At 41.2% G+C, this 12,793-nt stretch overlaps 1 protein-coding gene across 4 annotated transcripts in view; it reads left to right on the top strand.

The window, feature by feature from the left end:
• Positions 1-12,793, top strand: part of ADAMTSL1 (ADAMTS like 1) — a 481,733-nt gene that overhangs the window by 266,954 nt on the left and 201,986 nt on the right. For 3 of the 4 annotated variants that reach the window (XM_077249770.1, XM_077249780.1, XM_077249800.1), the window contains exon 9: positions 6,901-7,039. In XM_077249770.1, the coding sequence (XP_077105885.1) occupies positions 6,901-7,039 (139 nt within the window). Of the gene's footprint in view, positions 1-6,251; positions 6,580-6,900; positions 7,040-12,793 lie in introns of those variants that run through there. The other variant, XM_077249791.1, reaches the window with a different exon arrangement.

The raw sequence follows: 12,793 nt of genomic DNA, 5'->3' as shown, positions 1-12,793 counted from the left end.
GGACAGGAGGAGTGGTACTGTGCAGTGTATATATACAGAATAATACAGATACTGAGGATTACACCCAGTATACAGGACAGGAGAAGTGGTACTGTGCAGTGTATATATATACAGAATAATACAGGTACTGAGAATTACACCCAGTATACAGGACAGGAGGAGTGGTACTGTGCAGTGTATACATACAGTATAATACAGCTACTGAGAATTACACCCAGTATACAGGACAGGAGAAGTGGTACTGTGCAGTGTATACATACAGAATAATACAGGTACTGAAAATTACACCCAGTATACAGGACAGGAGAAGTGGTATTGTGCAGTGTATGTATACAGAATAATACAGATACTGAGAATTATACCCAGTATACAGGACAGGAGAAGTGGTATTGTGCAGTGCATATACAGAATAATACAGATACTGAGATTTACACCCAGTATACAGGACAGGAGAAGTGGTATTGTGCAGTGTATACATACAGAATAATACAGGTACTGAGAATTACACCCAGTATACAGGACAGGAGGAGTGGTACTGTGCAGTGTATACATACAGTATAATGCAGATACTGAGAATTACACCCAGTATACAGGACAGGAGGAGTGGTACTGTGCAGTGTATACATACAGTATAATACAGCTACTGAGAATTACACCCAGTATACAGGACAGGAGAAGTGGTACTGTGCAGTGTATATATACAGAATAATACAGGTACTGAAAATTACACCCAGTATACAGGACAGGAGAAGTGGTACTGTGCAGTGTATATATACAGAATAATACAGGTACTGAGAATTACACCCAGTATACAGGACAGGAGAAGTGGTACTGTGCAGTGTATATATACAGAATAATACAGGTACTGAGAATTACACCCAGTATACAGGACAGGAGAAGTGGTACTGTGCAGTGTATATATACAGAATAATACAGATACTGAGAATTATACCCAGTATACAGGACAGGAGAAGTGGTATTGTGCAGTGTATGTATACAGAATAATACAGATACTGAGAATTATACCCAGTATACAGGACAGGAGAAGTGGTATTGTGCAGTGCATATACAGAATAATACAGGTACTGAGATTTACACCCAGTATACAGGACAGGAGAAGTGGTATTGTGCAGTGTATATATACAGAATAATACAGATACTGAGATTTACACCCAGTATACAGGACAGGAGAAGTGGTATTGTGCAGTGTATGTATACAGAATAATACAGGTACTGAGAATTACACCCAGTATACAGGACAGGAGAAGTGGTACAGTGCAGTATATATATACAGAATAATACAGATACTGAGAATTACACCCAGTATACAGGACAGGAGAAGTGGTATTGTGCAGTGTATATATACAGAATAATACAGATACTGAGAATTACACCCAGTGTACAGGACAGGAGAAGTGGTACTGTGCAGTGTATATATACAGAATAATAGAGATACTGAGAATTATACCCAGTATACAGGACAGGAGAAGTGGTACTGTGCAGTATATATACAGAATAATACAGCTACTGAGGATTACACCCAGTATACAGGACAGGAAAAGTGATACTGTGCAGTGTATATATACAGAATAATACAGATACTGAGAATTAGACTCAGTATACAGGACAGGAGAAGTGGTACTGTGCAGTGTATATATACAGGATAATACATATACTGAAAATTACACCCAGTATACAGGACAGGAGAAGTGGTATTGTGCAGTGTATATGTACAGGACAGGAGGAGTGGTGATGTCATGATTAAGGGAGCTTAGTCTCCAGAAACGTGTTGAGATTCTTACCCATATGGTTCATGCTGAAGTCTGTATCCTCCATGTTTAAAGTTTGTGAATAAAGAAAACTCTTTTTTACGGACTCGGTGAAGCTGGACATTCTTTTCTTTTTTGCAGTTTATATGCACAGAATAATACAGATACTGAGAATTACACCCAGTATACAGGACAGGAGAAGTGGTACTGTGCAGTGTATATATACAGAATAATACAGATACTGAGGATTACACCCAGTATACAGGACAGGAGAAGTGGTACTGTACAGTGTATATATACAGAATAATACAGATACTGAGAATTACACACAGTATACAGGACAGGAGAAGTGGTACTGTGCAGTGTATATATACAGAATAATACAGATACTGAGAATTACACACAGTATACAGGACACGAGAAGTGGTACTGTGCAGTGTATATATACAGAATAATACAGATACTGAGGATTAGACTCAGTATACAGGACAGAAGAAGTGGTACTGTGCAGTGTATATATACAGAATAATACAGATACTGAGAATTACCCCCAGTATACAGGACAGGAGAAGTGGTACTGTGCAGTGTAAATATACAGAATAATACAGATACTGAGGATTACACCCAGTATACAGGACAGGAGAAGTGGTATTGTGCAGTGTATATATACAGAATAATACAGGTACTGAGAATTACACCCAGTATACAGGGCAGGAGAAGTGGTACAGTGCAGTATATATATACAGAATAATACAGATACTGAGAATTACACCCAGTATACAGGACAGGAGAAGTGGTATTGTGCAGTGTATATATACAGAATAATACAGATACTGAGAATTACACCCAGTGTACAGGACAGGAGAAGTGGTACTGTGCAGTGTATATATACAGAATAATAGAGATACTGAGAATTATACCCAGTATACAGGACAGGAGAAGTGGTACTGTGCAGTGCATATACAGAATAATACAGCTACTGAGGATTACACCCAGTATACAGGACAGGAAAAGTGATACTGTGCAGTGTATATATACAGAATAATACAGATACTGAGAATTAGACTCAGTATACAGGACAGGAGAAGTGGTACTGTGCAGTGTATATATACAGGATAATACATATACTGAAAATTACACCCAGTATACAGGACAGGAGAAGTGGTATTGTGCAGTGTATATGTACAGGACAGGAGGAGTGGTGATGTCATGATTAAGGGAGCTTAGTCTCCAGAAACGTGTTGAGATTCTTACCCATATGGTTCATGCTGAAGTCTGTATCCTCCATGTTTAAAGTTTGTGAATAAAGAAAACTCTTTTTTACGGACTCGGTGAAGCTGGACATTCTTTTCTTTTTTGCAGTTTATATGCACAGAATAATACAGATACTGAGAATTACACCCAGTATACAGGACAGGAGAAGTGGTACTGTGCAGTGTATATATACAGAATAATACAGATACTGAGGATTACACCCAGTATACAGGACAGGAGAAGTGGTACTGTACAGTGTATATATACAGAATAATACAGATACTGAGAATTACACACAGTATACAGGACAGGAGAAGTGGTACTGTACAGTGTATATATACAGAATAATACAGATACTGAGAATTACACACAGTATACAGGACACGAGAAGTGGTACTGTGCAGTGTATATATACAGGACAGGAGGAGTGGTACTATGCAGTGTATATATACAGGACAGGAGGAGTGGCACTGTGCAGTGTATATACAGGACAGGAGGAGTGGTACTGTGCAGTGTATATATACAGGACAGGAGAAGTGGTACTGTGCAGTGTATATGTACAGGACAGGAGGAGTGGTACTGTGCAGTGTATATATACAGGACAGAAGGAGTGGTACTGTGCAGTGTATATATACAGGACAGGAGGAGTGGTACTGTGCAGTGTATATATACAGGACAGGAGGAGTGGTACTGTGCAGTGTATATATACAGGACAGGAGGAGCGGTACTGTGCAGTGTATATATACAGGACAGGAGGAGTGGTACTGTGCAGTGTGTATATACAGGACAGGAGGAGTGGTACTATGCAGTGTATATATACAGGACAGGAGGAGTGGCACTGTGCAGTGTATATACAGGACAGGAGGAGTGGTACTGTGCAGTGTATATATACAGGACAGGAGAAGTGGTACTGTGCAGTGTATATGTACAGGACAGGAGGAGTGGTACTGTGCAGTGTATATATACAGGACAGAAGGAGTGGTACTGTGCAGTGTATATATACAGGACAGGAGGAGTGGTACTGTGCAGTGTATATATACAGGACAGGAGGAGTGGTACTGTGCAGTGTATATATACAGGACAGGAGAAGTGCTACTGTGTAGTGTATATGTACAGGACAGGAGGAGTGGTACTGTGCAGTGTATATACAGGACAGGAGAAGTGGTACTGTGTAGTGTATATATACAGGACAGGAGGAGTGGTACTGTGCAGTGTATATACAGGACATGAGAAGTGGTACTGTGCAGTGTGTATATACAGGACATGAGGAGTGGTACTGTGTAGTGTATATATACAGGACAGGAGGAGTGGTACTGTGCAGTGTATATATACAGGACAGGAGGAGTGGTACTGTGCATTGTATATATACAGGACAGGAGAAGTGATACTGTGCAGTGTATATATACAGGATAGGAGAAGTAGTACTGTGCAGTGTATATATGTAGGAGGAGTGGTACTGTGCATTGTATATATACAGGACAGGAGAAGTGGTACTTTGCAGTGTATATATACAGGACAGGAGAAGTGGTACTGTGCAGTGTATATATACAGGACAGGAGAAGTGGTACTGTGCAGTGTAAATATAGGACACGAGGAGTGGTACTATGCAGTGTATATACTGTATACAATACAGGAGGAGTGGTACTGTGCAGTGTATATATACAGGACAGGAAGAGTGGTACTGTGCAGTGTATATATACAGGACAGGAGAAGTGGTACTGTGCAGTGTATATGTACAGGACAGGAAGAGTGGTACTGTGCAGTGTATATATACAGGACAGGAGAAGTGGTACTGTGCAGTGTGTATATACAGGACAGGAGGAGTGGTATGGTACTATGCAGTGTGTATATACAGGACAGGAGGAGCGGTACTGTGCAGTGTATATATACAGGACAGGAGAAGTGGTACTGTGCAGTATATATATACAGGACAGGAGGAGTGGTACTGTGCAGTGTATATATACAGGGCAGGAGGAGTGGTACTGTGCAGTGTATATATACAGGACAGGAGTGGTACTGTGCAGTGTATATATACAGGACAGGAGGAGTGGTACTGTGCAGTGTATATATACAGGACAGGAGGAGTGGTACTGTGCAGTGTATATACAGGACAGGAGGAGTGGTACTGTGCATTGTATATATACAGGACAGGAGAAGTGGTACTGTGCAGTGTATATATACAGGGCAGGAGGAGTGGTACTGTGCAGTGTATATATACAGGACAGGAGTGGTACTGTGCAGTGTATATATACAGGACAGGAAGAGTGGTACTGTGCAGTGTATATATACAGGACAGGAGGAGTGGTACTGTGCAGTGTATATATACAGGACAGGAGGAGTGGTACTGTGCAGTGTATATATACAGGACAGGAGGAGTGGTACTGTGCAGTGTATATATGCAGGAGGAGTGGTACTGTGCAGTGTATATATACAGGACATGAGAAGTGGTACTGTGCAGTGTATATATACAGGACAGGAGGAGCGGTACTGTGCAGTGTATATATACAGGACAGGAGAAGTGGTACTGTGCAGTGTATATATATATATATATATATATATATATATATATATATATATATATATATATATATATATACAGGACAGGAGGAGTGGTACTGTGCAGTGTATATATACAGAACAGGAGAAGTGGTACTGTGCGTGCAGTGTATATATACAGGACAGGAGGAGTGGTACTGTGCAGTGTATATACAAGACAGAAGAAGTGGTACTGTGAACTGTATATGTACAGGACAGGAGAAGTGATAATGTGCAGTATGTATATAAGGCTACTTTCACACTAGCGTCGTACGACGCACGACGAATTGCGTCGTTGCGAGGTACCGACGCAAGCAGTGAAAGTGCCGCACAACGGGGGCAGCGGATGCTGTTTTTCAACGCATCCGCTGCCCGATTGTGAAGTGTGGGGAGGAGGGGGCGGAGTTCCGGCCGCGCATGCGCGGTCGGAAATGGTGGACACGACGCACCAAAAAACGTTACATGCAACGTTTTTTGGTGCCGACGGTCCGACACAACATGACGCAACCATCGCACGACGGTTATGACGTATGGCAATGCGTCGCTAATGTTAGTCTATGGACAAAAAAACGCATCCTGCAAGCAATTTTGCAGGATGCGTTTTTTAGCCACAACGATGCATAGCGATGTGCAGTGCACGACGCTAGTGTGAAAGTAGCCTAATACTCAGGTACAGTAGTGACAGGAGCCATCTGCTCAGAGATTACAAGCAGTGATTAGTGGCAGAGCTCCATGCATGGTCCAAGCAGTGGACTGACAATCACTAATCACTGGAGTTTCGAAATGAAATCAACATTATTAAAAAAAAAAAAATGATGCAGGCCCTGAATCACGTTGCATAGCAACTGCCCCGGTGGTGTATATTCTGTATAGTGTGAGGTTACACCATGTAGTATGTACACCGCACACTCCGTTATTCTCACCCAGCGCTGGTCACGAAACTTCAGCACAGGACTGGGCTGCTTTGGAGATCCAGCGCGCTCAACGGTGATTGGATCTTCTCTCCGACGTCCTTCTACCGGTGAGGTCCTTTTTGTACAGTGCATGCGAAGTTCAAAGACTGTGCTGCGGACGGCAGAGAAAACTACCATATTTTTTTTGGACTGTCTGTAAATTTGCTGACAGATGGCAACCCAAGTATTATTAGGCCACCGTGGTTGATCGAGTATTCATTTTTATATTTTGATAGACACTGATGAGGCGCCCTATAGTTTTGGTTAATTAACTTAATTTTTTTTTACCAATGTTTCGGTCTTTAACCTAAGCTAAAGACAAAAAAGATTGGCATAGTCAGTGCAATTAAGACCATGGAAGTGCTTAGATTGTGCTGTTATATTTGCAGGATACCAGCTGACGTCGGCTGAATGTTATGACATGAGAAGTGGCAGGGTAGTGGCAGATCAGTATTGCCATTACTATCCAGAAAACGTGAAGCCCAAACCCAGGCTCCAGGAGTGTAACATGGACCCATGCTTAGCAAGGTTTGCCTTTTTTTGCATTATCTGCTAGATGTTATCTGCAATGCTGCTTGTAATACATTTGCATGTACTGTAGACTTAGGGTACTGTCACACAGTACCATTTTGATCGCTACGACGGTACGATTCGTGACGTTCTAGCGATATCGTTACGATATCGCAGTGTCTGACACGCAGCAGCGATCAGGGATCCTGCTGAGAATCGTACGTCGTAGCAGATCGTTTGGAACTTTCTTTCGTCGCTTGATCACCCGCTGACATCGCTGGATCGTTGTGTGTGACAGCGATCCAGCGATGCGTTCGCTGGTAACCAGGGTAAACATCGGGTAACTAAGCGCAGGGCCACACTTAGTAACCCGATGTTTACCGTGGTTACCAGCGTAAAAGTAAAAAAAAAAAACCGTACATGCTCACCATCTGATGTCCGTCCGGTCCCTTGCCGTCCGCTTCCCGCTCTGACTGTCTGCCGACCGGAAAGTGAGAGCAGATCACAGCGGTAACGTCACCGCTGCACTCTGCTCTCACTGTACGGCCGGATCTGTCAGAGCGGGAAGTGGACGGCAAGGGACCGGACGGACATCAGATGGTGAGCATGTACGGTTTTTTTTTTTTTTACTTTTACGCTGGTAACCACGGTAAACATCGGGTTACTAAGCGCGGCCCTGCGCTTAGTAACCCGATGTTTACCCTGGTTACCCGGGGACTTCGGCATCGCTCCAGCGCCGTGATTGCAACGTGTGACCGCAGTCTACGACGCTGGAGTGATAATCATACGATCGCTGCGACGTCACGGATCGTGCCGTCGTAGCGATCAAAATTGCACTGTGTGACGGTACCCTTAGGCTGGAGATACTCGGAGACGTGACGCACCACAGCAATCCTCTGAAATGGTGCGCAACTAAACCATTAATGCAACTTGTCTGTGACTTGCTGGTGCACAGTTATTTTAGAGCTGTGATTTTGCTGTAAATTTAGCAACCACTTGTTACATAGTTAGTAAGGCCGAAAAAAGACATTTGTCCATCCAGTTCAGCCTATATTCCATCATAATAAATCCCCAGATCTACGTCCTTCTACAGAACCTAATAATTGTATGATACAATATTGTTCTGCTCCAGGAAGACATCCAGGCCTTTCTTGAACCCCTCAACTGAGTTCGCCATCACCAGCTCCTCAGGCAAGCAATTCCAGATTCTCACTGCCCTAACAGTAAAGAATCCTCTTCTATTTTGGTGGAAAAACCTTCTCTCCTCCAGACGCAAAGAATGCCCCCTTGTGCCCGTCACCTTCCTTGGTATAAACAGATCCTCTGCGAGATATTTGTATTGTCCCCTTATATACTTATACATGGTTATTAGATCGCCCCTCAGTCGTCTTTTTTCTAGACTAAATAATCCTAATTTCGCTAATCTATCTGGGTATTGTAGTTCTCCCATCCCCTTTATTAATTTTGTTGCCCTCCTTTGTACTCTCTCTAGTTCCATTATATCCTTCTTGAGCACCGGTGCCCAAAACTGGACACAGTACTCCATGTGCGGTCTAACTAGGGATTTGTACAGAGGCAGTATAATGCTCTCATCATGTGTATCCAGACCTCTTTTAATGCACCCCATGATCCTGTTTGCCTTGGCAGCTGCTGCCTGGCACTGGCTGCTCCAGGTAAGTTTATCATTAACTAGGATCCCCAAGTCCTTCTCCATGTCAGATTTACCCAGTGGTTTCCCATTCAGTGTGTAATGGTGATATTTATTCTTTCTTCCCATGTGTATAACCTTACATTTATCATTGTTAAACCTCATCTGCCACCTTTCAGCCCAAGTTTCCAACTTATCCAGATCCATCTGTAGCAGAATACTATCTTCTCTTGTATTAACTGCTTTACATAGTTTTGTATCATCTGCAAATATCAATATTTTACTGTGTAAACCTTCTACCAGATCATTAATGAATATGTTGAAGAGAACAGGTCCCAATACCGACCCCTGCGGTACCCCACTGGTCACAGCGACCCAGTTAGAGACTATACCATTTATAACCACCCTCTGCTTTCTATCACTAAGCCAGTTACTTACCCATTTACACACATTTTCCCCCAGACCAAGCATTCTCATTTTGTGTACCAACCTCTTGTGCGGCACGGTATCAAATGCTTTGGAAAAATCGAGATATACCACGTCCAATGACTCACCGTGGTCCAGCCTATAGCTTACCTCTTCATAAAAACTGATTAGATTGGTTTGACAGGAGCGATTTCTCATAAACCCATGCTGATTGTTGCATATGACTTGCATACAAGTGACTAATCATAGGAAATGCAGCACATTTGGAAGCGTTTACATCTCTGTCTTAGATGCAGGTCGCAGCGTGTCACCGTAGGTGGCCAGTACATCCAATGCTGCAATGTGCCATTGTGTTTTCAGTGTTTTCAGAGACATACTTTTACTTTTTCTAAGGGTTTTTATATCATCAGTGTACTCGAGACGTATTCTCTAAACCTATGTAAGCTAGAGTCAAATTGAAAACTAAACCACTGTAACTAAATGTGATTTTTCTTCTCAGACTTGTCTTAAATACATATCAGAAAATCACTATAAGATTACCAATGCTGGACAACTGTATGCTATATGACTAGATAGATAGATAGATAGCTAGATAAAAAAAACCTGACCTTCACCTCCCAAGTGTGAATAGGTGCAAGCTTTAGTGACTACTGCAAAACAAGTATAAAAAAGCACTGCAGCACTCTGTGAATGCCAAGACATATGGTGAATGTAGAAGAATGCAAGTCCGCAAGGACAGGGTCCTCTCCCCTCTGTACCAGTCTGTCACTGTAAATTTGTTTACTGTTAACGATATCTGTAACCCTGTATGTAACCCCTTTTCACATGTACAGCACCATGGAATTAATGGTGCTATATAAATGAATAATAATAATATGGTGTCAATGGAAATAACAACTTCCAACCACATTGTCACTCAGCAACATGTACTTACATAACAGCTAAGGTTCTTAGCGCATAAATTGGCTAATTCATGTGTGCCCATCAACCACTGCAAGGTGACGCTTCTCTGATGGGTCCTAACAAGTGTCACCTTGCCGTGGTTGATGGGCACACATGAATTGGCCAATTTTTGCTCTATGAACCTTCGCTTTTTTGTAAGTACATCTTGCTGAGGGACATTTCGGTTGGAAGTTATTTCCATTGACACTATATGTCTTGGCATTCACAGAGTGTAACTTTCATACACTTTGATGCAAAAACTCAGGGAAAAGAAAAGCACTAAGGTTTTGTCATTTGTTACTCCACAAGCTGGCTTGTTTTCTCTTTGTATCAGATTTCCACAGGTTATTAGAAAAACACTACAGCAGAGAATAACCCATGCAGAGATGGATGCTGTTTTGGCACTCGGGGGATTTCTGCCTTTTCTTCTCTCTAAAGTGCCTGTGAGCTTTCTTTTATTTTGATATTTTTGCAAACTATTACCTCTTAGCGCTTGTTGAAACAGGCTGCAAAGAATCCCCACCCAGCTCTACTTTCCTCACCTTCAGACAAGCCGGGCTGCCATAATAATGAATTGCTCTCTGAGGTTGAATGAGGCTAACCTTTCACTTTTTCACTGGGGTGAAATTTGTCCACAGTGATATTTGGACAAGTCATTAACTCTTTAACTTTTCAGAAGCAGACAGAGAACATTCAGCACTTGTAGCCTGCAGCGTCTCATTAGATCTCTCTTCTGCTACGTTTTTCTTTTTTTTTCTATATCATGGGCTGAGAGACATATTATTTCAGATTGCAATTTGCAGTGTGTCTGGTGGTCGTTTCATGCACATAGTATATGATTGCTGATCATAGAAACAATTACGGTATATATTGATGAGAAGAATTCTGCTACTGCCATTATATCCCAAACTAATACAGGTTTGATTACTGGACATTTTTTCAGGCCAGGAACACTGCATGGGTAAATCCTAAAAAAATTGATTGAGCATATTTCTCTCGTAGTTCAGTGAAATATTCTGTACAATGCATGGGCTGGTTTTCATAAACTTATCAGTCTTACAAAAACTCAATATGGTGGTAAATGGGATATTTTTGGCAGTGTATATTTGTGCCCAAAGAGACCTTACCTTAATGTACCGTATATAGAATTCAGGCCTGGAAAAACAGCCAGAAACAAAAGAGCATTAGGTGTAATGGCGGTACAAGGCCAAAAATGCTAATACCATGATCTCGTGAAGCCACATACAGGGTGTTTTACTCTTGCCATAGAGTGTGCATGTGGACTGGATCCAAGCAATCCCAGCAGGGAGTTGTGGCTGCACATGGACTTTATTAAAATTGTCAGATTAAACTTTACCGAAAACCAAGTTCTCAAAGTAAAAGCATGGAAAAGGATATAAGAAATATCCCAGGAGGATAGGATTAGTAAGGTCATTTCATTACCTAGTGAAATGTCAGATGTTCGTAATGCTACTCTTTGAACAGATAGTAAATAAAATATTCTGCAGATGGCGCAAAACAATTTATTGAGTTGAGTAAGTATATAGATGAGTGTACAAAGTCAAAGTAGCAGTGCATAGTATATGGAATTGCCTTTAACAATGTAAAAAAGGTAAAATTATTAGTTTAGTAGATTTTTTTAATGTATTTTTCTATTACTTAAAGAGGACCTGAGTAGTCCGCTTTTTGTTTTTCTTAAATCCACCTTACGGTTCCAGAGATATAGGCCTTTTTCTGTAAAGATGATTTTTATGGTCTTTCCAAGGGGGCGTGGCTCATAGAATTCTGTGGGGACGTGCCTTTAGACTGCTCTGTATAATTACTTTTGAACCACTCTCCCTTGAAGAAATCATGAAAAGCAACACTAAATAAAAAGACCACCTCTGAAACAATATATACAAGATTTTAAAAACTCAGTGGAGAAGTGGGAAAAAATAAGAACAAAAGGTGGCCAATTTTAACCAGGTGACAAGTCACCTTTAAATCCTGCCATCATATTCTCCTGAACTATAAACAGAGTAATTAATATGGTTACTTGTGTCCATGTGGTGCACACTGCCTTTTTCACTATGACCTATACATGTTGTATGTTTGGGCTTTGAGAGAAAAATGGAATACCAAGAGGAAGCTTACAGGTGTGTTCTTTCGAAGCTTTCCTTTTGGTTAGAACAACATTTCCAAAGATGAGTGGCGTGCAATGATTAGCTATTCATAGTTGCTTTTGCACCTATTTCTTGTCTAGTTTTGTGTGTTTTGTACCTTTTTTTTTGTTTGCACCAGTTCATTATTCTATTTGCACCTTTTCTGAAGTCTACGTTATATGTACTTATGTGCTCGCCTACCTTTTAGTTTTCAACTGTGGGGACAGAGTCTAGCAATTCCAGAAGTTTTTGCCCGATTCAGAAATTTCGACTTTTTAAAAATAGAAAAAAAATATACACAACTTCACTCCATTCACCCCCTGTGTATTTTTGAGTATACTAGTATTTTGGCACAATCTTCTTCCTTTTTGCATAACATGTAACTTTTGACACCAAATACTTAGACTTTTACTGCCAAAAAAACAGTTCAGGACAAAAAAAAAATATTTTTTTTACTTTGCTACAAATTCATGAATCACGTGCACCATTTTGTAGAGATTGGCACCAAAAACAACAACTAACACCACAGGACAAAAAATAAAAAGTGACTTAAAAAAACACAAATGATCAATTGGTTGCCTCTGTGTCTATTTGTGGCCACTCAGTGGTTAGGAT

This window comes from Ranitomeya variabilis, chromosome 1 (genome assembly GCF_051348905.1).
Source record: "Ranitomeya variabilis isolate aRanVar5 chromosome 1, aRanVar5.hap1, whole genome shotgun sequence".
In the NCBI taxonomy this organism is placed as follows: Eukaryota; Metazoa; Chordata; class Amphibia; order Anura; family Dendrobatidae; genus Ranitomeya; species Ranitomeya variabilis.
This window is presented reverse-complemented; position numbering and strand designations above follow the sequence as displayed.